Source organism: Betta splendens, chromosome 2 (assembly GCF_900634795.4).
Source record: "Betta splendens chromosome 2, fBetSpl5.4, whole genome shotgun sequence".
In the NCBI taxonomy this organism is placed as follows: Eukaryota; Metazoa; Chordata; class Actinopteri; order Anabantiformes; family Osphronemidae; genus Betta; species Betta splendens.
The window spans coordinates 9,057,442-9,082,648 of NC_040882.2; the positions used below are offsets into that span (position 1 = coordinate 9,057,442).

General features: G+C 50.2%; 1 protein-coding gene across 5 annotated transcripts in view; it reads left to right on the forward strand.

The window, feature by feature from the left end:
• The first annotated feature begins 212 nt into the window (after window positions 1-212).
• Window positions 213-25,207, forward strand: part of raph1b (Ras association (RalGDS/AF-6) and pleckstrin homology domains 1b) — a 31,751-nt gene continuing 6,756 nt past the window's right edge. The window contains exons 1-10 of one of the 5 annotated variants that reach the window (XM_029174799.3): window positions 213-507; window positions 9,053-9,150; window positions 17,500-17,619; window positions 17,948-18,053; window positions 18,186-18,380; window positions 18,496-18,923; window positions 19,498-19,584; window positions 20,057-20,131; window positions 23,060-23,137; window positions 24,775-24,934. In XM_029174799.3, the coding sequence (XP_029030632.1) occupies window positions 17,500-17,619; window positions 17,948-18,053; window positions 18,186-18,380; window positions 18,496-18,923; window positions 19,498-19,584; window positions 20,057-20,131; window positions 23,060-23,137; window positions 24,775-24,934 (1,249 nt within the window). In that variant the 5' untranslated portion in view covers window positions 213-507; window positions 9,053-9,150. The other 4 variants (XM_029174798.3, XM_029174800.3, XM_029174801.3 and 1 more) reach the window with 4 other exon arrangements.

The following is a 25,207-nucleotide window of genomic DNA, read 5'->3' on the forward strand; positions in this document are numbered from 1 at the left end:
TAAGTAGAGTATGTGCCTTTTTGTTTAAGTTTTGGGCTGAAAAACATCGATGAGCAAAGTTCTTTCTTTTCAGTTATTCAGCAGCAAATTAGGTAAAACGTGTCAGTTGATCCAGTAATTCAAAGCAGCGGTTTATATTTTATTTAACAGTGTCTGTCAGGCAGTGGGGTCGTTCTACTCGGCGATCAAGTGCAGAATTTTCCCGACCGGCCGCGAAGGCAGCAGCATGGATCCTGGGCTGGACAGGAAACGACGGAGACGCGCAGCGTGTCTCCTCGGCAGCTCCGGGAGAAGAATGGGAACGGGACCGAGGCTCGTGTCGTGTAGAGGCGGCGGCGTGTGAGAACATGAGAACGGGACCCGGTTTCAGCCGAACGCTTCTTTAAAACGCACCATTCTACCAAAACGTTGGAGGAGTTTTCCCGTTTTTCCCGGAGGACACGGATATTTGCTCCCATTGAAGAACGCAGGGGAAGAGGAGCCTCTTTGTGACTGGCTTTTTTCACCGTAAGTGCCCTTTTTCCCACTACCCGGTCATGTTTTACATTTTGCCCCACTCGCCGTCATTTCGATGAAAAAGAGTCACGCGTTACACACACACACACACACACACGTTAGTTTGTTTGTGCCGTACACAGTTGGCAGCTCATCCCGAACCGCGTCCCCGGGAAATGAAGACGACGGGACCGGCAGCAATGAGCGTCTGTCTGTACAAGTCAAACGCCGCTCAACCACGACACGCTGACTGTGGTGTTTGTCAGCTAACGGGCTTTTTTGTACGCGTCAGGTTGTTTGAATGGGGGGCTCGTTGAGTGCCCCCCCCCCCCCTCCGCCTGAACGATCCCTTTCTTGGGAGAAAGGGTGTGCAGCGTTCGGGCCGACTGGGAAAAGAGCCGCCGCTTTCATGGGAGTGACACTCGTGCGTGCGCTTAACCGCGAGGCGCGTTGAGCGGTTAATGTTTCCAGGGATGGTCGGCGGCCGTTTGCGGCCGTCTCCTGCCGCGCCGCACGCGTTCCCAGCCGGATTCTCCTCCATCCTTCGCGTCCAGCGCAACAGTGGTGTAGAGTCTCCACCCTGTTTAGCGGTCGGCTAAGGAGCCTAATGGCCGATGGTTTTGTTGCTCCAGTGTTTTATAGGGTTTCGGTGAAAGGTGAAGCTCTTTCATTTGAGCCTGTAATAAGCGTGAAACGCGTGTCCGTGCGCGTTGCCGAGGACGGCGTCGCCTCGTTGTTGGAGCGTGCTGCACTGCAGCTCACGGACACCGTTTTAATTCCCTTTGTTGGATGACGCCGCTGGCACCGCGTTGGTTAACATGTAGCCACTTCAACCGGCGGCCAGAAGCAGTGACTGTGTGTGTGTGTGTGTGTGTGTGTCCAGAGGGAGACTTAGAGAGGGCCCAGATGTGAGAGAACAGAAGGGTAAATGCACGTTTTAGTCTCCAAATGGCCAAAGGATGGAGGAACGAGCCTCCCACCAGCGGCCGAGCTGCTTGGAAAGACAATGACCCTCCACTGACCACAGGGTTCAAAGGTCACCTCTATGGAAGCTGCGTGCCGTCTGGCTGGCTACCATCTGTGTGTGTGTGTGTGTGTGTGTGTGTGTGTGTGTGTGTTATTTACACTACCGAAGGCCAGGTGAGGACAGTTGTTATAATCTGTTCAGTTTAGGGGGCGACTGCAAACACAGTGTGCTCCAAAAACGGCCACAAAGAAGCCACTTGGCTGCTATTTGTCCCCGCGGCAGCTTCATAATAGAGCGTCTGCGTCCTTAAGGCACGCTTGATTTGCATTTGCAAAGCCCCAGACTCGGAGCGCGTTACTGGGCGCGAGTAGAGACGGCGCGACCCATTTGCTTACAGTGCAGTTAATGGGGTTGAAAAGAGCTCCGAGCAGATGCCTCTGAGCTCAGCGTGTTCCGGCAAATAGCGGGAGTTCAGGGTCCGGTTGCAGCTAATGTCCAGTCAGACGCAGAAGACGAGCTGGAAGTCCCACTGATGTGTTTTGTTAGTTTCTCCGGGCATTGTTTCTCAGAATCATGCTTCCTGTCCTGTGTCCTATTGTTGTAAATGTGCTTCATGAGACATTAATCATCAGCTGAGTCTATCAAATGGAGGGTTTGAACATATTTAGGGTCATTTCTTTGGGGGTGGGGGGGGGTCTGATTTGTCATCTTAGCAGTACAGCTCCTCAGCTTAAAACAGGATAAATGGCAAAACATCTCTGGTGCACATGTAGACATCTTTAAAATAATACATTACCTCATGTAAGGGGAAGATACAAGACATTTACTCAGTGGGTTTAATTATCCTGAAGTCGTCTGTGTAATAAAAAGGCTCAGTCGTGGATATAATTTCCAGCCACTGAGGTAAACCATATGTTAGAGGAGTAGTGTCATTTCACTGCCTCCACTTGAAAACACGTGTGTGTAGTTTTTCACTGTCGGCTCTCCTTTCTTAAGGCTTTTGAGAAGTAAACCCACGCAGAGAGCGAGGGTAAATATATGTATTTCAGGAGCTTAAACTGCATGAGCAGGAACATGGGAGTGTCATTCATCCACTCATGTCTGCTTTTGTCAGAAGAGGGGAGGAAGAGAAGGCCTCTCATCGCTGTGCTGCTGCCGTCCTCTCCTTTTTTTGCTTTGGATGTAGTTGATTAGATGAGAAAAACAGTTGTCAGATACATTTTGGACTTGAGGAATGATCCTCAGAGAGATTTGAAAGCTATTCTTGGTGCGTGTGCATGTGCGTTAGCGTCTTCATTCTACTGGCTGTGTCTTCGCCTGTTGCCGGGGCCACGTCTGACCTCTGCCCATCCATCCACCGACGCCCCCCCCGGCGTCAGATATGTCTGCACAAAAGCTCCAAAGAGGAGCCTGGCGAAGGTGGCCGGTGTAAGCTTACGCGGGTCGCGTTACAGCCGGGGGTGCCGGTAGGTGGAGGGGAGGGAGGGAGGGGTCGGTCAGGATGGCACTTCAAACGGAGTCTGCGGCGCTGCCTGACGGAGCGCCGGAGGGGCCAGCGCTACCCCATATTCCCACACTGATAGGAGGTGCCGCAGCTTTGGGTCGGGCACCACCACCCTCAATGCCAAGGTTGTCCCCTTCCACCGAGGAGTGAAGCCCCCCCCCCCAAATCCTCTACGGGGCCTTGTTCTGGTAACATTTATCTGACCTTTGGTGACAGCTGCCCCTGCCATTTGGAAACAAATGGTGGACCTCCAAACCTCGGCTGCTCCAGATAGCCGGCGTGCCTTCCTGTTGGCCTTTCCATACTTGCATATCAGCTCCCTCTCTGGCAGGAAATCGATTGTCTATGATGATGAACGCGTGTTTGACAAGGAAATGATACAACCTGAAAAAACGCACTCTTTGTTCGCCCCCCGCCCACGCACCCATTACAAGGTGCGTCCCATCCGCCACCGGCCTCGCTCGCGATCGGAGCAGGCAGAACGAGGGCACGCTCCCCTGCGTTCGGGGCGGCGCTGGGCTCGAGCAGGTGCACTCGAGTGCACACACGCCGCTGTGAAGGCGAGCGAAGACGTGAACGCTTGGGAACGAGCTGCGGCCGGATCTCCGGCACCGAGTTTGGTCTCGGATCTGTGGCACCGGGTGAGCCGCTACTCCTGCAGCATCGGGACTGGGTCAGTCCTGATGGGACCCAACCTCTTAAAGGGAAAGTCCGCTGTGGTTTGATATTCATCGACAGTTGCACAAGTTTGGTTGGCCTTTATAAACAAAACTGGGATGAAAGTTGTCATTCGTCTGACCCGTCTTCCTGTATTTCACTCCGTTCACTCATCAGTTGTCCCTTTGTTCGTCGTCGCTGTACACGTTTAAGCAGCTTATGCGGCTTTTCATCTGTGTGACTTTGACAGTGGCAGGTGGCTGGTTCTCACTGCTAACCCCCTCCACATTACAGTTAGCGCCTTCGGTTCAGTGTTGGTGACGGGGGCTGGTGTCAGAAACCTGCTGCCTCGATTGTTGTTGGTGTTTTGTGCCGTGCAGACAAGCAAGAACACCTGTGAAGGCCAAAACGGGCCTCGAGGCCTCTCCTTAAGTTAAGTCACACGCGCAGCTGGGTGATCGCCGTGAAACTGATCTTAACATCCAAGCTCAGGAAAGGGAATCTCATCCCAGTGGGAATTCTCAACTGGAATTCCTGCAGCCACATCAGATATGGAGGAGGGGGATTTATGAGGGGGTGTTTTTCTTTTTAACCCAGTGCAGGAGTCAGGACTCGGGTTGATGGATGGACGGCATGTGGAGCGGGGCTTTGGCTTCGCCAGCGCACTGAATGCGCACGGCGAGCAGCAGAACCCCGGGGTAATATTAAGCGTGCAGGAAGCGCTAACTCATGGAAATATAAAGGTGCTGTGCGCCAGCTTTGGCTGCAGTGAAGGAAATACGCTTTATTGACGGAGACAGTGACGTATGATCCGTGGATGTGGAGTATGTGGACTTGTGTTTTCGCTGTGACTCTCGCATGCGATATTTATGAGTTGCCAATTGAATTGAATTGGTTTCAATTGTCCAGGTTTGCCTGTGTTCGTCTGCAACATGGCGGCACGCACACACAAACGTACTAAGCGTGCCTAGCCATGACCTCTGGGTTACATTAGTCCAAATCCAGCGAGAGTTCGGGTTTGTAGGGCACTGACAAAAGCCGTGTTGTGGGCGAAGCGAGGAATGCGATCGCAGGGCTCCTTCCCGGTCGTCGTCTGGGAGGTTAGCATCACATTGTGTCTGGGATGTCATATTTGTGTGTGTGGTTACTAAAGCAGTGGCATATGTGTGAATCATTGTAGGAAACAAACCTCTTGACACGCAGGAAATGGATTCCAGACCCGGAGTTATCTCTCCGACTTGTTGCTCCTCCATCGCTGTGTGCGTGTGCAAGGTGAAAACAGGCTCAGCCCTCCATTATTTAAACCATCAGCTGTTTCAGGTGTTGAGCCACAAAGTAGAAGCACAACAAACAAACCTGGGACTCCAAAGGCTTGTTTTCTCATTAAATATGTACTCTAGCCTACCCCCCCACACACACTGATCTTCCACTGCGCTCTCAGCCGCTGTCATCAAAGTTAAGCCAGCTCACGTCAGTTATAAAGCAGATACGCTAACCAGTGCACTGAAACCTTTGGTTAAAAAGCAGCCTCCTGTTTGTCATGGGGCCCGGTCAGTGCATGAGCCAACACTGGTGGCTATGCTACTGAGCTGGCTGCCAAAAAAGAGTGGGGCGAGGACAGAGGTGTCGAACGGGGAGGATTTTCTGAAAGTAAACTACAGCTGATGTCATGAGAAACGCGGCGGCCTGGGAACGCGGGCGTCATTCCTCGATTCGCCCCGCGTCCTCCAGCCGGCCGGTGCGAGTGTCGCTCTTGGCTCAGAGCGAGTGCTCCACATTTACTGTACGGGCTGCTGTTGGCAGGCTCCAGGGTTCATACGGGACACTGATGGAACGCGAGACTCCACAGTGACCTACAACGGCGGGCGGAATGCATCCGAGCTCGCCGCAGTAGTAAAAAGTGGATTGACACGTTTTGTGAGAGAATCCCTTGACGGTCAGTCAAAGCCGCGGGTTTAATCTCACAGAATCGTGCTCCGTGTGTGTTTTTGTGATTGTGCGTGGGGCAAATCTCATTGACTAATACCTTTGGTGGCCCCGAGCCCCTGTTGAATGGGTTAACTTAGAGGCTGAGTAGCTTGCTAATCTCTCTCCGCTCCGCTGATCTTTACTCTCTGGCGATTCCCGATTATTCCGGCCCACGTGCCACACAGACAGGCAGCTCAGCCACTGAGTCGGGATCTGCCCCCCTGAGTTCGGCACCGCGGCCAACTTTCAGGCTGGCGGCGGCTCACCAGCATCTTCTCGCTGCTGTTGGTGAAGCCCATAGAGCGATTAAAGGGGGCGAAACAGTGCCAGCGAGTAGTGAGGTTTCTCCGTAAGCTGATCATACCCTGCTAATGACGAGGCCTGAGGGCTGTACGCGCGGATTTCTTCTGGAGTCAAAAGGATTATTTCCATTCCAGCACGAGGAGCGGATCCAAATGTGGACCAACGCAAGAAGCGTGCGCTTGTGCGACTGTACATTCGTGTTGCGTTAACCCATAAACCACAGCCGCATCCAGCGAGCCTCCACCTCCGAGCAGATTCCACTGGCCATTGTGGGAACATTCCTGACGCAGCATTATTCCATAATTCCCACCATGTGTGGGGTTTTTTTTCCGGAGCCAAGTGCTCATTGCACAGACCGTGGGGAGAAGATCAGCTCCTTGTAATCACAGCCAGACTTGTGTGTGTGTGATTTCATGTTTGTGTGTGAACAGCAGAAGTAGCCTACAAATGATAGAGGACCATCTCTCCAATAACACCTTTGGTCATGGGTTGAAGCAGGCTGCAGGTTTATGCCCATCGAAGTCTCTCTTCGTCATTTGTTCGGTTTTCTCTGATGTGTGAAAGGCCCACGTGTTTACTCGGGTCAATGTTTCTTCTGGATGAGTCGATGGAACTGTTTGGAGAGCGGGCCCCACCATGTTGGGGGTAATGATCATGCGGGACTTATTTCTGTACGATGACGGCGCACGTCCTAAAAGCAAACGATTCCTATTGACCTGTGCGCTGTGTTGCACTTGACTTGGATCCACTGATCAATACTAATGCACCTTTCCCAGTGAGCATGGGCCCATCAATCAGCTGACTAATGGCCCCCCTCGGTGCCCTCCGGGGGCACCGCTGAGGCCTCGCCCTCGTTGTGGAACCAGATTAAGACGCTGTCGGCCATTTCTGATCGATATATCTCGCAGCTGTCGTCGCGCTGGTCAGTAAATGGCCTTTGATTCACTGGAGTTCCTCCCCCCTCGTAGTACATCATGCTTCCAGATGCCGGTGCTCCGTCATGACGCACGTCCGTGAGGTGTTTGTCTGATTTTCAGCAGGTGTGGTTAAGAACGGTTTACCGGTGAACAGCTGGATGCATGTTGTTGTGATGTCAAGCTGTGAGCGAGCTTTATGATCGCACCACCGCAGATCTGATGCATCTGAGGCTGCGGTGGGATGTTTGTAGTGCTGGATTATGTTTGACTATGAAGTTCCTTCCTGGTGTTTGGTCCAAGTAGTTTAGTCTCTGTCGCAGCGAAATCTAAATTAAAGGGTTTCATGAATATAATTAAAACTCTTCCACCATGATTTCCACGAATGCAGTCTTGTGTATCAACTGATGTACAATAACAGCACAGTTGCACAGACAGGTCTGTTTTCCGTCACAGCAGCCTCTTTGTTTTCACGGCTCTGCGTATAAAATCTGAACTCCTCTAATGTTAAACAGGCTGCATTTGCTAAATCAGGACTCAGTTGGATTCATACAGCGTTTGGTCACTTTCTTTTATTCTAAGACTTCTTACTTGTGGTTGGTTTTGAAGTAATTGGGGACACTGAGGATTAAAGTCCAGTCACTCGAGCTGGAACAAAGAGCGAGTGTAGTGGCTTGTGCGGCGCTTGTTTTAATGTGGTGTAAAGCCGTTTTACAGTATTGCGTATTGACAGACCTGCACATTTAGCTCTGCCTGACGCATGTTTACTCATTTGCTTTGCTTCCGCTGTAACAATTCGGTCTCTCTGTTCCTGCTGCGACACCGCTTGCCCTCCTTCTCACTTCCTGCCCCGACAGGAAATGAGCTGCCCCGGAGGATTTCTGTTAATGGGGGGGGTGGACGGACAAGGACACACCTGTGTCCACGCCACAGAGGCGGCTGTGTTTCAGCGTCAAAGTGGGCCACAAAAAAGTCTGTTGAAACCAACCAGCACCTCACACTTTGATTGTGTTGCTAGTGGTAGGTTGTGTGTTGCACGGAAAATGTGACGCTAACTTCTCGGAAAGCACAGTTGGGTTTTAATTGCTCAACGAAGTTGTTGGACACGAACATTTAATTTCTGCGGCTTTTTTTAATCCTAGGACTTGAGAAATGTCTTCCAGTGTTTAATCCCACACAACCGTTGCCTTCATCGCGAGCCGCTCATGTTTTGCATGTGTTCTGGGCCTTTGTTTCAGCACCCGAGCAGCTGCCCGCCGGCTCCGCTGCTGTTGTGACTGCACCAACTGTGACGGCCGCAGCTGCACGGGCCCATGTGTCGCTGGCCCCACCTGTTCCTCGGCCCGGTGTTGACTGAGTGACATCACGCGTCCGCCGTGAGCAAATTACACACTGGCCGGTGCAGCGCTGGTGGTGCTGGGGGGTGACCTGTAATCTGAGAGGGCAACTGTGTGTTTTAGAGACGCTGCAGTCGCCCTGTTACTGCGAGAACGCACACTCTTTTTTTGGTGTGTAGAAAAAAACGAAGCAGCAGCTGGGGCCGGGGAGAAAGAGCCAAAGCATCAGCTGCCTGCATTTGTCTCTATAGACACCCTGTGGTGTCACAGTTAGCTCTGATGTTATATGCCGACATGTCTGCGTTGTGTTTCGTGGACGGGCTTTGATTCCACTTCCAGTTGGTTCCAGGTGATTACGCCCGTGCCAGTCTGAGTCAGCACTTGGTGTGGACGAGAGGATGACTCGCCGAAATGTTAAAACGCTGGTCAGCACTGTTGAGCCCACTGAGTCACCCGTGATCCGCTAGTAAGGTGTGAGTTTCCCCTCTGAGTCACGCTGTGAAATGATCGGCCTGTGGCCGCGGCCGTGCTTATTATGGTTGGGGGCGAAAGGCTTTGCGGGTCTCCGAAAGCTGTACCGTCACATCGTTAATCTGGCAGTAACGACGAAGAGGGTTCATAACGAAGCAGAACTGCACTTGATTGCTTTCAGAGCTTTGCGATAAGTGTCTTTCTGGCTGTGCGCGTCATAATGTCTGTGCTTAGTTAAGTCTCTCACTCGAGCACCCTCCGTAGTTAATCCTCTGCCTTCTTCTGCTGGTGCTGTGCTTCAGCTGCCGGCTTCCACGGATCCCCGTTTTTCCCTGCAGTGCAGCAAGAGCAAACGCGACCAGTCCATAGTTTTAGTCCTGGATAATAGACCCTAAATCATATTTGATGGCTTTTCTTGTTTCGCTTCTGTTTGCAGGCGGGATAAAAGCCCAGTGGCCGCGCTGAGTGGCAGTTTCATCCGACCTTTAACCTCAGTAGGAAGGAAAGAAAGCCACTTCAGAGGTAAGAGTTCCTGTAAGTCAAACTGAGTAAGTGGTGCCTTTGCTGCTTCCTTTGAGTAGTTTAAACTAACTTCCTCGTTAAAGTGCCGTGTTATTATGACACAAGCACTACGGCAACGAGCTGCTAGGAAAGTCATATTTAAGGTGGTCTCAGTGCTGGTTTTTCTGTAACAGCTCTGACAAGCATGAGCTGAAGTAAGAAATCACTTGTCATGTCTCCCCTTTACTTCTTTAGTGAGTGGACTTCCCAGCTGACGGTGCGGATCAGTGCATTTGTTGTTTGCTGTAAAGTTAAAAAAAGGTAAATCCCTAGTTGCTGGAGTGTGAAGAGGAAGACAGCAGCCTCACACCCCCACCCCTGTCCCCGACCAAAGCCTCAGATAGACGGCCTTGTAAATCAAAGCCAAATGAAAGGGGAGTCAGCCCTCTGAAGACCGTGTCAGGGGGGAGTCTGTTTCGCCCAAGGAGATAATTCCTGACTAAAATGGAACCATGTGACGAAAGAAGCTGTGATGTTTAGGAAGAGATGCTGCTTTTTTCTGGCACTGTCACAATGAATTTGATTACCAGACTCAAAGTTTTCACTGATGTTGTACATTGTTATTTGGTGCAGTGAGAGCTAATGGGTAACGGTAGCTTAGCGCGTGTCACGCGGGATACACGGTGCAGGTCTTAAAAAGGCACGTGGATCTCAGAGTTGTAGCCGAGACTGCGCTACTCCTCTTGACTGCTCCGAGAAGCCTTAGGCGCATCGGGGATGCTCAGATGTCAGTGTAGCTCACAGGAACGTGACGTGTCATGCGTCTGCGAGACGGTTGCCTTGACAACTGTTTCATCGTACACCGAAGGGTCTCAAAATGGACTGTCCTTGAAACGATCCACCCATGTGTTGAAGACATGCAAGTTGTCGCCGCAGAGCCTGGGAAATGACACTGTGTGTGTGTGTGTGTGTGTGTGTGTGTGTGTGTGTGTGTGTGTGTGTGTGTGTGTGTGTGTGTGTGTGTGTGTGTGTGTGTGTGTGTGTGTGTGTGTGTGTGTGTGTGTGTGTGCATTCCACATTTGAGAGGTTGCAGTATTGGCACATTAGGAATGCTGGAGGAGGTATGGCAGGAAAAGAGACTAGGATACACAGATACTGTACAAACGGTGGGACCCAATCAGCAGGCAGAGAAGATGTATGGTTCACTCATGGGTTCTCCATCTGTGTGTTGCTTGTATACTAGGTGGTTCCCACTGCTCTGTGTTCCCTAACAGGTGGCAGATGTAAACCAAACAACAAAGGATGGTTAAAAATATGGCATCGCCGTCATTTGATTATGGATGGAGACAATAAAGGGAGGGACTCATTCATATTGGACTTTTATATAAGCAGATTTTTTTTCAACCTATTTACGTATGTTCCAGCTCACTGCACCAGAGGAAAACATCAGTTGAAAGTTTCCTTCCCGGCTCTGCAGCTTGTTTTCTAACTGTGGGTCATGCATCTTCTTAAGCCGTGGTTGTTTTTCATGTCTGGCTGGTTCGTCTCAGCAGTCTGACTCTGATCTCTGCTGCTGCAGTGCTGCATCGTGTTCAAGTGTGTGTGTGTTTCTGACCCCACTGCACCAGACCACCTGAGCCCCTGTGCGCTCGGGTGTATTTATATATATGTCCGCGTATATGTATGTGTGGCTGTAACCCAATCTCCCGAGGGCAGGGACAAGACTATTGATTTCACTTCTGGACTGATGCCCTGGAGAAAAGCGGGGAAGCTGACACATCCTGTACGCGAGGAACAGCGAGCGAGAGTCGGAGGGCGGGCGACACTCGGTACAGACGAGAACAGACCGACGCAAGCGTGTGCCTGATTTCCACCCAGACAGACCGACTGCTTCACTGCCGTCTCAAAGCCTCGTTAAGTGGAGACGCGCATCAGCCTAACCCTCTGTGATCGTACCAATGCACTGCAGGCTGGGATGTGCTCCGGCCACATCAATATGTTAGCCACTACTCCGAGGACAGGCTCACATTGAAGCCTTTGTCACGGCGACCTGTCACGCCTGCCCGTGTGTTGCCATAGCAGCAGAGTAAATGCGGAGCAGCTGACGGTCGGCGCTCGCGCCTCCTGCCCACCACTGTGACGGTGCATTTTTGTGCGCCCGCCCTCTCCTTCCCCGTCTCCGCTCATCCTCCCCGTCTTTTCCTCCCACCCGGGCTCCCTCTCCATCTGTCCTCCTCTGACGGCCCCCCCATCTCCTCCCCAGCCCCTCCTTTCTAATTGGCTGTATGAGCCTGAGAGGCTCACTGTGTCATGCTGCGCTTCACTGTGTGTGTGTGTGTGTGTGTGTGTGTGTGTGTGTGTGTGTGTGTGTGTGTGTGTGTGTGTGTGTGTGTGTGTGTGTGTGTGTGTGTGTGTGTGTGTTGGAGGATGCTCTGCTCGCTCGCTGTTGGTCGTGCTTGACTAATGACACTGGAGCAGCCGTTTTGGCCATCAGGCCCTCCCCTTTTATTCACAACCTAATCGCCGGCTCCCTCCTTTCATTATTGTACCTATCCATCAACCCCCCCCCCTGACTATCACTCCCCCGCTTCCTCGTTGACTTGTTAACCATCTGATCTCCCTTCACCATCAGTCACTGGTCCTAATGGTCCAACACGTATTCAGTTATCTGCAGAAGCGATGGAAAAAGTTCAGGATCTCTTTATATAAAGGTTAAATAATTGTGTAATGACTGCAGGTGGATTTTTACTTTGCCCAAATGTGGCTGAACCGCCCTGCGACATTATGTCATCTTCACCGTCGGACACCCGTGGCTGACCACACCCAGCTGGACTTTAAACATGGGAGCGGCCGCTCGGCTACTGTCCAAAGAGCTCTCCTGCTGACGCTGCCAGTGTCTGAGTGACGTTAGTTAGGGAGTCAGCGGGTGAAGAAAGGCGGCGTGGGAGCAGAGACAAGCAGACGAGTGTCGACTGCTCCGTAAACATTAACCTGGAAACACCAGTGCACAATTAAAACGTGAGCGTGTTTGTTTTATGTGGAACCAGGAGCTGCCGTTCGGACTTTGTTTGCTCCTGACACACGTGACGTGCCGTGAGCTGCTTCGATGTGACACAGGATGTCATTAAGACGTCTCGGCACTCGGGTTGTCTGTGCGTGTTTCACAGCCCGGGTTTCCAGGCTGCGCGGCCTGTGATGACAATCAGACACATGTATGTGTAAGAGGTGATTCATGGTCTGTCGGGCTGGAAACGCGGCTCGCGCCAGATGGGTCGATGTGGAGGAGCGGAGGAGGATAATTGATGTTTTATGTATTTTAAAATGCAGCAGAATTATCTCTCTAACACATGTAAACACACATGACATCGTCTTATCTTCCATTTAACAGTGGTTAAAAGGAAAATGACCATATATTTGTATTTTATGTGCAAAATGATCTTTTTATGAGACGTAATTTCGGTTACAGCTGCTGGATTTTAACAAGGAAGCCGGTCACCGGAGACCGCACATGCAAATATTAGTTAGTTCGCCACAGTGCAGCGACGAACAGCAGGTTTGCTGATTTGGAGATATCGTACAGCGTGGTAAAGGCTGCCTGCTGGCCTCAATCAAAAACAGCCCCTCATAAAAGCCCTGTCATCTGACTTCATCCTGAAAAACACGCACACAGCTCTGTTTCTCGGACGCAGAGTCAATCAGCAGCGTTTAGACGGGGGGGTGGTGACACATTGTCGGCTCATTGCTATTCTCAGCCTAAGTGACTTTATTTGGAGCTATTCCTAGTTCTGTATGGTAAACGCCGCACTCGTTCCCACTTGTTTGAGCTCCTGGAGGCTCTTGACACTGTGAGCGTCTGTGACCCACTAAGCCTTTTTTTGCAGCGAGGCAGCGCCGCGCTGCAGCTCCTAAGACTTCAGTGAGTTTTGATAATTACTGTTTTCCAGCCCCGGTGCCCAGTAATTTCTGCTCTCGTTCCTCTCAGCCTTGGCTCTTTGGCGCGATCGTGTGATTCGTCTGGGGGAAGAGGTGTCGGACGTTTCCATGAAGTTATTTTTGTAAAGATAATTTGAGAGAAAAGCGACGCAGCCATGAGGGGAAGATGGATGTGGAGGTTTGGGTGTAAGTCACCATTTTTCCGAGGCGGGTTTGATGAGAAGCGAAGAGCTAATGCTTGGTTATATTCACCTCCTCCGTCTTTGTTGCGCGCGCGCACACACACACACACACATACACACACACACACACACACACACACACACACACACACACACACACACACACACTCATGTCTAGGTGGAGTTTTTGGTCCAAAAATAGTCTATTTAGAAACGCTTAATGGAAACATTCACTTAGTCAGAGGATCTGGCCACAGGAGTGTTTACACAGCTAAGGTCATACTCCACACGCCAGTCCTCCCATTTCCCGTGTGATTGAAATGTGAAAGGATTTAATTGTGGCCCAGAACGTTGGATTGTGCGTTTTGCCATCTGAACGTCAGCTTCGGGAACAGGTGGCGCTCACACGGCCCAGTAGAAGGCGGGTTTCCTGTCTGTTGTGTATGGAGCCAGGGAGCCGTTGTGTGTTTTCACAGAAATGAGTTCAGCGGGATTGTTTGTTGACCAGCATGGAAGAGTACAGCATGCAAATGTGGGCATTTCCAAGATTAAGGCGTGAATTCTGAGTTTTCGCATCTGTTTTGGTGTTATTACATTCGGATTCATACCCAGCTACTACATGAACCAATCTGCTGTTGTACTGCGAGCAAAAGTCTACAGTCTGACTAGTTATGAGGTTTTGGTTTCTTACTTTTAAGTTAAGCTGCTTCTGTAGCTACAAGCAGAATATTATTGCTTTGTTCATATGTATTTTACTGCAAACCAAATGCAGAACCGTTCCTTGTCCTTTCATGCAAACTGAATTAAGGCGTCAGCTGCAGAGACCTATTCTAACCTATGATGTCATCACTTTCCCTTTTTCCTTATCACACCCAAACGCTTGTGTGGCTTACTGTCTCGCTCTCCAGCAGCTTTTGCTGCTCTCATTATCTTTTCTAATTTTGCCCTAAGGAAGAGGGGAAGGTGTCAACTTTCTTTGGAGCCAAGTATCATCTCAGGTTCTCATATGCTCCGTTTGCGTGTCGCTCTCTCCCTCATGCCAAAGATATGCAGCTCACGATTAGGCTGGACTGTTACGCTTGACCTGGACTCAGGCTCGTCCAAGTGGAGCTCATCCCAAATATTTGGAGCAGGATTTATGTGCTGTAACTAAACCTGGTGTGTTTCTGTAACTAACCCTAATCCAGAGTTTGGCAAGACTGAAAATAGGCCTGGCATCAGTCACCTCCAGTTGTGTCCACTTGAACCAATGCACTGGCAGGTTTCTGCATGATTATTCAGACCTGCTTTTATAGAAGTGTGTAGTGTAATATTTTTTAGTATATAGAGTGGTAAGTATAGTTTTTGTAGTGTGGGGATATTTAGGAGTGGATGTAAAACTATTTCAGACACTCTCCTCCTCCTCTTTGTATGCGACTTATCATCTAGTCTCCGTGCTGCTCTCTTTTCAATCCTCTTGACACGCTCTGATATGAACGACTTTCGAGTCTAAAGATAGTCTTGTCCTCCCTTTTCTCCACCACCACCTCTTCATCCTCCTCAGCTCCGGATGCTCGCTGGGCTGTTTTGGATTTGGAGACATTCGTTTAACCAGAGCACAGTTCTCATCTCCCCTTTCACCAGCAGTGCAGCAGCATAAGAGGCTACTGAACGTGTTTGCACGGTAGAGCTGAGGGACACTTTACTGGTAAGGCCTTTGACCTCTGACCTTTCACCCTGGAAACTCTGAGGCCGCCCAGCAGTCACAGGAGACAGATGAGTGCTGGTCATGGTCTGACAAGAGAGGGACCGTGCAGGATCAGGAGGGGGAGAGAGGCCACGGCTGGTGTTTGGTTTGCAGTGAGGCCTGTTGGGGTGAACACACACACACACACACACACACACACTTTCTCCTGTTCCTGCTCCTCCTGGGTCAGGCTCCATAAGCTTAAAAGCAGGGCCTCAGGTGGTAATTCACTTAAACCTGCAGCAGCATCTGCTATTAGCTCTTTGATTCCATTAAAAAGACCACAGCGCAGCTTCATTCAGAGCGCTGTGTTTTTGTTTGTTTGCACTTCATCTCTTCTCAGATTTTTATTCCGTATAGATTTAATTCTTTGTATGTACCAGGACCACAGGCTGATTGCTGTTTAAACACAGCTGTTAAACCGTATTTCCGCACCGCAGAGCTCTGGCTAACACAATGCAGAGTCATTTGATTTTAGTCATCTCCGCTTCCTGTCTGCCTCCAGCTAGCTGTAATATTAAGCCCTTGCAGCGCAGATACACAACGTTGCTAATGCTGAGGGAAACCCCAGACACTGAACAAAGGTCTCCTTGCATAATATGAGTCTTTATGAGTCAGACCACGAAGTCAGACCACATATAATTCCTTTGTTGTCCTGTGCAAACTTGGCCATTAAGGCTGACTCTGATTCAGATTCTGATTCTGATTCTGATTTGGTGGTGGTATGATACAGTGCAGAACATGGGGACAAACCCTTTCTGCTTTATTGGTAAACCGATGGGTTGTCATTGAGGACACAGAGGGAGAATAGAAAGGTCCCTCCCTCCATCCACGTCTCCCCTCTGTCCCCAGTAAGTGACACACAAACTGGAGGACAGCTGGCGTTTCCTGTCAAGAAACCAGCCACGGGGGAGATGGGGAATTCAGCACATCCCGGCCATTTCCTGTCCTGACTTCCACATGCATTCACAAGTGCTCTGGATGGATTACACGGACACACACACGCACGCATTTGAACTAGGATGTTTTTGTTTACATACTTGGACTCCGTCTTTGCTCTCATCAAGACGACAAGCGCCCCGTGTTTGATGCGCTTGCCAAAGCCGGAAGCCATCCATCATCCGTACTGTAATGTGAGCACACACCGACATTAGATGGGAAGCTGGAGCTACTGTAGGACTATTTGCACATACAGCGACTTAACTGTGTGTGTATCATTAACTGACTGCTTTTTCTCTAGCGGCTGCTATCATATTTGTTTGCTTTGCCAGCCTTTACTAGTTTATGGCATCTACTACCACTTTAATGACCCACTCTAATCAGCTTTTAACAGCAAAGAATGACTTTCGCATTACTTTTCGACTGTTTTAATATAATCGTAAAAGATAGACACATTAAGCTACACCATCGAAAGAACAGGGGTCAAGAGCGGGGTTAATCCTTTGGTGTGGACTGTGACTAACATAAAGGAATGACACACCCCAGAAAACAGACTATTCCCTTTGATCGCCTTCACATGGGCTCGGCTGATCACGCATCTCATCCAGAGGGAGACCTGCTCCCTGCAGCTGCTCGCCAGGTGCAGCTCCTCCTCGACTTGCCGGTGCCTCCGTCGCACTTGACGCGCGCATCACCGGATTAGACGGCATTCTTGCTCGCTGCGCTCTGGCATGTGTGGGTGTTCAGAGTCTCACATTACCCGAGCAGGAGGACGAAGAAGCCGCTCCACTGCCCAAACTGACCTAGAATCGATGCGTAGAGGCAGAGAGGAACATTGGCGTGCTAGAGACCGGCGCCATTTTCTCACTCCTTATGAAGACTGTTGTCAAAAATCCTTATTTAGAAGCAAAAAGATGGGTTCTTTGTGTTTGTTCAAGTATTTGTTGAAGATCCCAAATATACGTGGTTGATTTTGTCAAGTTGCTGCTGCATCTACTGCTCGTTTGACTTCATCATTGAAGTGCCGGTTTTCGTGTTTTATTCTATAGGAGCTGCTGGAATAAAGTCAAGCGGTGCAAATATTGTTAGTTTGCAGTTGCACCACTTGCTCCTATGTCCAGTAGAGGGAGCTCTATCATAAGCTTTTGAATGAAGGGAGGCTGGTTGTGGGGCCAGGCTGCACACAGGGCACACACTATATATGCTGCTAATACCACTGGCTGGTGTGGGTCATTGGTTTGATTGACGTCTTCTCCATTGGATTAGAGATTCACTGCAACTGTTGTGGCATGAGGCAGGATCATAGCTTGTTGCATGTCTCTGGTTCCGTAGCTGGGTGCAGAGTTGTAGGGTGTGTCAGCGCTGAGCAGCACACCAGACACTACAGGGCATTCCGCCCATTAGACTGCACAGGGTGCCCGCTAGGGGTCCGTGAGCAGTCGTCATGGTAACAAGCAGTGAGGTTGGCATGAGCGGAGCTGAATTTTTTTCCCTTTCTTTAGATCATCCCTGCTGTGTGGGTGTTATCTGATAGCATGTGAGTTTATGTAGACCCGTCAGTCCCTCATTTGCTGTGTCCTGTTTGTTTGCCTGTGTGCACAGATGGAGCAGGTATCAGACGATGAGCTGGACCATGGAGCAGAGGAGGACAGCGATAAGGAGGACCAGGACTTGGACAAGATGTTTGGAGCCTGGCTGGGAGAGCTGGACAAGCTCACACAGGTTGCCACACACACACATACAAACAGACACACGAACGCACAGCAGGGATTTTTGGTTACGCTGATGCAGACTCGCACAGGTAGAAGAAAAGGGAAGTGGCTGTATCCATAGCAACCATAACACTGCTAATACCCTCTCCCTGTACTGTATCCTAGCAACTCCCCTCCCACCACCGTCACCGCTGTATGTGTGTTCGTGCAGGTCTGTCAGTAATGACTCTATCAGGTAGATGTGGTTGCTCGGATGCTGTGCTACGACTGCGACAGCAGACCGTGTGTGATGTTTTATTTTTGCGTACGTGCACTGAACATTTTGCTTTTCTGTGCAGAGTCTGGATGATGGCAGGCCACAGAAAACACTGCAGAAGCCTCCTCTAAGGCAGGAGACAAACATAGCCAACTTCTCCTACCGCTTCTCCATGTATAACATAAATGGTGAGATGGAATGACAACGTCAGAAAGAATAATTGACCCCAACCCCTTCACCCCCGACACACACACACACACACACACACACACCACACCCTACGCTGATCTCCTGTTTTGCCCCATCCCTGCTCTTCGCAGAGGCGTTGAACCAGGGAGAAACCGTAGACCTGGATGCCCTGATGGCCGACCTGTGCTCCATCGAGCAGGAGCTCAGCACCATTTCCAAAACCAACTCCACTCCCCGTGGCCAGAGCAAAGGCCCGCAGAGCGGCCCCGGCGGGCGCAGCGCCAGCGTCAAGCATACGGGCACGAGTGGAGGGGGAAGCAGCGGAGGTAGACCCACTGAACGCTGTTTATTTATGACAGACAGAAAATTCTCCATTTTCTGGATTTGACATCACATCCCACTATCTGTAATATTTTTATTCCTATGTGCCTCTTTCAACAGGAAGCACAAATAGCAGCACCCGCGCATCGCCAGCCAACACGGTACGAGGCGGCAGCGTCAACAGCCGCCCCGCAGCCTCGAACATCTCCCTGGATGACATCACCTCTCAGCTGGAGAAGGCCTCCCTCAGCATGGACGAGGCGGCCCGCCAGACCACCTCCTCCTCCTCGTCCTCCTCCTCGTCCTCGTTCACATCCACCACGCTTCGCCGGCCCTCGACCGGCTCATCGGGCAGCGGCCAGCACCGGAGGACAGGCTCCGTGGGCACGGTCAGTGAGCAGGAAGCGCCGTCGCAGAGGTCCAGCGTGAACTCGGCGTGTGCCTCCGCGTCCAGCATGGACTCCCTGGACATTGACAAAGTAATGACGGGAGGCGAGGGGGAGGCCCAGAGCAGCCCGAGCACACAACAAAACCAGACCAGCACGGAGGTACACAGCAACACGAGAACACACAAACACACCCCATGTCCCCCACGATGGTTCACTTCTGCCACTAAGGCCATGAGGGGGATTAGGTTTGACAATCCAAACTCTGAATGAAGCTAAATTGACCAGTCCTGCATGTATAACAACACAGCATGATGTTTGACAGAACCTGCATGGCTGAAGTGCATCTAGACACAATCCACAATATATCCTGCTTATTGTGCATTGGCTGATGTTTATGAATACATTGTAATCGCTTATGAATGGTTACAATGTTGTCATCTGTCGTTTCCAAATTTCTTTATTAACTCACCCAGCACGCTGCTCCCTAACACAAGCAAATCTGTGTTCAAGCTGTTTCAGGAGGGACGACATGTGAATATTTTTGGGTCAAATATTTGTCGTACAAGTGTTTCAGTTCTGAGGAAACCCGAATTACACGTTAACACCACATCTCGCATGTGCCCCCCGTCTGCCTGCCTATGTTCACATGACTTGTGTTTGCATCCTTTCCTGCACCCGTGGTCTCTGTCCACACGCACCCCCCCCTCGCCTGCACCTCCCTGACCCCTCCCAGCATGTCACACTGAGGCGGGCCAACGGTAAGCCGGCCAGGCGGCAGCTTGACTTCACCTCTCGGGAAGGTGAAGTGGATCGGGCCACTGTAAGTGCTTGTGTGTGAGCTCGCATGTGTGCATGAATGCCTTCAGGGGATTTGTCCATGTAAGGATGCGTTCCAGTTCAAGCGCCACACAAGGCTAATTAATACCTATTAACTGAACTGTGTCCATGTAACAATGTGCATTTTCAGTATAGCCGTGTTTGTTTGTATTGCAAAAAAAAAAGAAGAATTGTACCCAAAATATACTGTACTATGTATTCACACACTCCAGGGTAAGTTTGCTCTACGGTGCCTCTCATGATCATCGCTTGTTCACCCACAGCTGCAGCTAATGAACACCACAACTGCTGAGCGCTTCACTCATGGAGCCTTCTCTTGCTTCCACGCTTCTATATATTTTAAAAAAAGACACAACACCTGCGATTAATAAGCCAAAAACAATCACCTGCCACTGACTCCTCTGTATTTTTGTCTCTTCCTCTGCTCTCTCTCTCTTTATTATCATTCATCCAAGCACTCGTATCTGGACCGAGAAACCTCGCTCATTCTGAAAAGCATAGCTGGAAAGCCTTCTCACCTCCTGACCAAGGTGACTCCTCATATACTCTGCCTTCTCGTGTGCGTGCGTGTGTGTGTCGCTCCCATCTCCTGCTTTGCATGTCCTTCAGTGGAAAAATTCATCATAACAATCAACAGCTGCTTGCAGTCAGACTAAATTATTTGCTTGGTTTAATCAAGTGTCAAAGATCGTTTTTCATGTGCTGGGGACGCACCACGCCGTCTCCCACTGGAATGCACAAATACAAATCAAGGAGCGAGAACTCTGATGTTCCAAGAAAGAAAATAGCAGAATGGATTTTTCCACTTATTGTAGCGTGACTACATGCAAGTGGAAAGTTCCTACATGGTTCCACACTTTGGCGTGTTCCTTTTTTACTTCTAGGCTTTTTGTTTGTTTCTCGATGGAGCTAGCTGTTCATTTGCACTTTGCTTACATTAAGAAATTAGGAAGTTTGGTTGTTAAAGGTTAACAATAATAGTTGCAGCTTTTCTCAGTTTGATACCACAAATTAAATATCTCCATGTAGCCTTGAATCACATATCTTCAAATATCGGCTGTGTGCGTGTGTTATTGGTAAAACACAATCTGTTTCACTGTACAGAAGAAACCCTTGCACCATTCGGCTTCCGTGCGAGTCTCATGCTGATCAGACGTGTGCAGATTTGTGGTTCGGAGTTGGCAGACGTTGATTGTGATTTATCACAATTGCAGAGCAAAACAGTATGAGACAAACCACCAACTTTTCATGTGCTAAAAAGCCTCAAAGAATTAAGTCACTTTTAGGACTTCGAATAAAAGGCAGCAGCAGTGAAATTAAATATTGATAAACCCGTTCAGCGGTTGGTGGGGCTGGTGGACTCCTGCGGCCAAAAGCTTGGACGGCAGATACAAAACAATGAAAGTAATTCTTTGCATTCCTATTGGCATAATGGCATCTAGACACTCCATCTATCCGGGTTGGCTAAGAGCATTTGAACGGTTCCACTGAAGGGGGATTAGGTGGCTGGCCTGCGGCGTACAGGCTGCGAGGGAGTTCACGTATTAGCGTTACACGTCTCCTCCGCAGCCGCGATCGCCTCCACTCGCACACTCCCTCTCGCTCCTCGCTTGCAAATTGGAATGGTGAATGAGCGCAGGATGCTTGGGAACAGGCTCGGAGCGAGAGAGTGGGAAGACATCAAAGGGAGAGGGTGCCGGGGTTCTTTCGCTTCCTCCCCGGGCTAGACAGAAGACTTTTTTACAACTGGCTCTGGTGGAGCTGTGGGGAGAAGGTGGAAGGGAAAATGGCTGTGGAAGAGGAATCCGGCTAATGTCTAATAAAAGAGCTGTGGGTCTCATGGTGAGAGGGAATAATGGAGGGGAGAGGGCGATGTGGATGGGGTTACGCACGCTGCGCCTCAGATTGACTCTGGACTATAATCTGCACAGCCTCTGCGGTCTTTCCTGCCGGGTCTCTTACTCGCAGACTAGCTAAAAGCCTGCCATTACGTGTTGGCCAAACACAGACTTGGCTTTAAAGCATTAATGTGTATGTGCCTCGGAGCTGGTCATGTGGAAAAGGTAGTCTGGGTCAAGAAAGGGGGGGTTCTTAAGATAAGATGCTTGGGGAGCATCTTAACAGCGCCACAGTCCCCACTTCGTTCGAACACACACACGTGTGCATGCATACATTTAAATTTGCAGCAACTCAGCATCTTATTCACCTGAATGTCCCCCTGTCCATCCATGTCACTGGAGTTTAACATCAGGTTACCGTGTCCCCTCTGTCCCCATTGGTTAAAATGGGTCGAGGGTCCTGGAAGTGGCACTCGCTGGTTGGCTGAACTGTCACTCCACTACTTTTATGGGGATTATACTCTATCGATTGGGCACGCTCCCAAAACCTTGCATCTGTTGGAGAGCGAGAGATGGGAGGAGGATGCGAGATGAGGGGGTGGAAGCGGGAGGGGGGGAGGGGCTCCGTCGTCCCCGCTGTCTCACTTAGGGTTTCAGTCAGGTTGCGATCTCGCGCTTGGCTGCATGTGTCGGCGTGCCGGCGAACCCGCGCCGTCACCGCAAGCGGCCGCTCCACGCAGCCTCCGCGACCTGGCTGCTGTCGGGCGCGTGTGAGTGACGGGGGACGTGGACGTGGACGCGAGGCTCGTCCAGCGAGGATCGTGGTGGAATAACTTTTTGTTGAGGCAGTCGCCTGCGGTGAAAGTGGGGAGAACATTCATTGTTCAAGCTTTTTTGTTTTTGGTGAAGACAATCCAGACCACTTTTTTTTTTCTCCCCTTTTTAATGATATGCTTTTTAATTTTTTTTAAGTGAGATCTTCGTAGGACATTGCCGTGTCCTCTAATCAAAGACACTGAGGCTTTCGGAACTGATCCTACACTCATCCGCAGCCTCTCGCCCTTCGGGGATCTTCTACTATTGTTTCCCTTCTGCTGTATAGCGAGATCAAAGGAAGCCGCTGCAGCTCCTTGCGAATCCAACACGGACCCATAGGTTGCGAACGGAGCGCCATATTCAAGGGGAACCCCAGAACCACGGCGCTGCACAGCTGATTTAACGCCGCAACGTTTTGTTTTTTGACGCAATATTCACACACGTTTGGGGAGAAAAATTTAAAAAAGGCGACCACTCACGCACGTGGAGGCGTCCACAACCTCCGCAATGGAGGTGATGGCGTCCTGTTGGCGCGGGCAGGTAAGAGCCACCCGAAGCCAAGTGGGGTTTGGATGTGACACCCGAGGCCTGTGCATGTAAACTGTTCGGACGGCTTCTGACTATTTAATGAAGGTGTATGTGTGTGTATGTGCACGCCTGCCTGATGTCTTACTCCTGCCAGGGGAATCTTGAAAGACACGGGTGACGGGGGTGAGGCGAAGGAAATGAACCCGCCGATCTGCCTCTTGGTTGGTTTGGTGCACGTCACGGCTGTGTTAACCGTGCTCTCCTGTGTCCGTCTAGGAGGAGCAAGCTGCCAAACTGAAGGCGGAGAAGATCCGAGTCGCCCTGGAGAAAATCAAGGAGGCGCAGGTCAAAAAGGTACGTCACGCCCGTGGTCGCGCACGGCTGTGCGATGCCTCGCGTCTCATTTAGCTCCCTCCCGTGCCGTGGCGTTCGCTGCGAGCTGCGGCTCTTTGTGAACTTCACTCACAGTGAGGCGATGAAGCGCTCAGAAAATAGGTCAATGCAGCGTTTGATTGTGTGTGTGTGTGTGTGTGTGTGTGTGTGTGTGTGTGTGTGTGTGTGTGTGTGTGTGTGTGTGTGTGTGTGTGTGTGTGTGTGTGTGTGTGTGTGTGTGTGTGAGGATCTGCTGGGGAGGGAATCGGAAAGAGGCTTCAAAGAGCGAGAAAAAAAAAAAAGAATCTGGTGTGCGCTTCCAGACAATGCAGACACATTTCACAGGAAGCGTCTTATTGAAAGCCTCCGACCAAACAAGTGCAGATTTTTGGTCAACAACTGCGGCTCACGGCTCCAATGACAGCCAAGGCATGAGCTTGTGTGTCCACTGGGATGTCTGTGGTTCTCCACAGAACCCCTCCAACTGTCTCTGTGAGTGAGAGCGATGCCTTTTAGCAGAATGGCGTTCTTTTCATACTCTGAATAGTTAAGACCCAGCAGAGCTGCAACAAACAGTGGCGGACTTCACCCCGCCAACTGAATGCATTGTGACCCGCTGAGGAGTTGCATAAAGGCCGTGACTGAAGCAGCTGCTGTGATGCGCTAAATTATTAGTGCCGTGCTAGTCAGCATTTTCTACATCAAACTATGCCTCAAGCGTTAATAAATTCAGCGTATGTGACGTTTGAACGCGATTGAGCGCATGAATCAGGACCTTCCCTCGTGGGATTGCTTGGGTTTAGTTTTTTTTTTTTTCTGCCAGACGAAGAGATTTTCGGGGTCTCTCCTGTGACAAATGTAGGTCAGACCCATGTCTCCCTGCTCTCCCGGCGTTCTTATTTGTCCAAGTCGATTCAATCCACTGTGGCCACTTGCTGATCAGATGTCGGGTTCTAGTAGGAGGGGACGAGCAGGGGGTCAAGGAATTGAGTTTTCTTTGGCTTCACACCAGGACCGGTCTTATGTAGGCCACCACTGATTGAGGCTGGGTTTGGCCACACGTATGTCTGCTTGTCACATTTAACTTCAAGAGGACGCTTGTTTGGATTTTAGTTCTGTGACCAATGAAGACATTAGTAGGAAAATATATGATTTAATATGCATATGACCTCATTTCATCCCCCCACTACACTGGACCATTATACTGATTCAGATTCTGGGTCAAGGTTTGAGAGGCGCTGCTGCAAAAACATTCTGGCATGACCAGTTGAGGGTATTGCTCTTTTGGTCAAGCTGCCTGTCAGCTGATAAGTGATGATAATCATCTGTTTGACCCTATAGAATAGTGGCTTCGTGCCACTGCATGTGCAGGCTACTATAATATAATTTAAAGTCCTAGCAGCAGCAATGAATAAAAGCCTAACTAGGTCAATTGTACTCACAATGACTGTAACGGATTGCTTTTCCATAGGTGATGAATGTGGTGGGCAGTAGAAAATGAATGTGAATCACAATAACATGTGTTTAGCCTAAAATAGATTTGTTATTAAACCTGCATCAGTCATAAACAATGAATAAAATCAAATCATCCTGCTTCCTCCCCTCCTCCTCCTCCTCAGCTGGTGATCAGGGTCCACATGTCGGACGAGAGCTCCAAGACCATGATGGTGGACGAGCGGCAGACGGTCAGGCAGGTGCTGGACAGCCTGCTGGACAAGTCGCACTGTGGCTACAGCCCCGACTGGTCTCTGGTGGAAACCATCACTGAGTTACAGATGGGTAAGAGTGCAGCGCAGACAGGTCCCACCGCATCTGACTCACGTTTGTTAAGCTTTTAGTCCCCACAGCATTTGCATATTGCATGGAGGGGGGAATAATGAACACAGTGTGGTGGCGATGGAACGATGTAGGTGTCGGCATGTGCTGTATAATCACCACTGAATCAGTCACGACTTATTGTGGCTTCAGGCAACTTTCTAGGTTTACAGTTAAAGGATTTGCCCCGCCTTAAAAACAGAAAACAGAAAACTCTGGAGGGAGGAAAACAAAGTG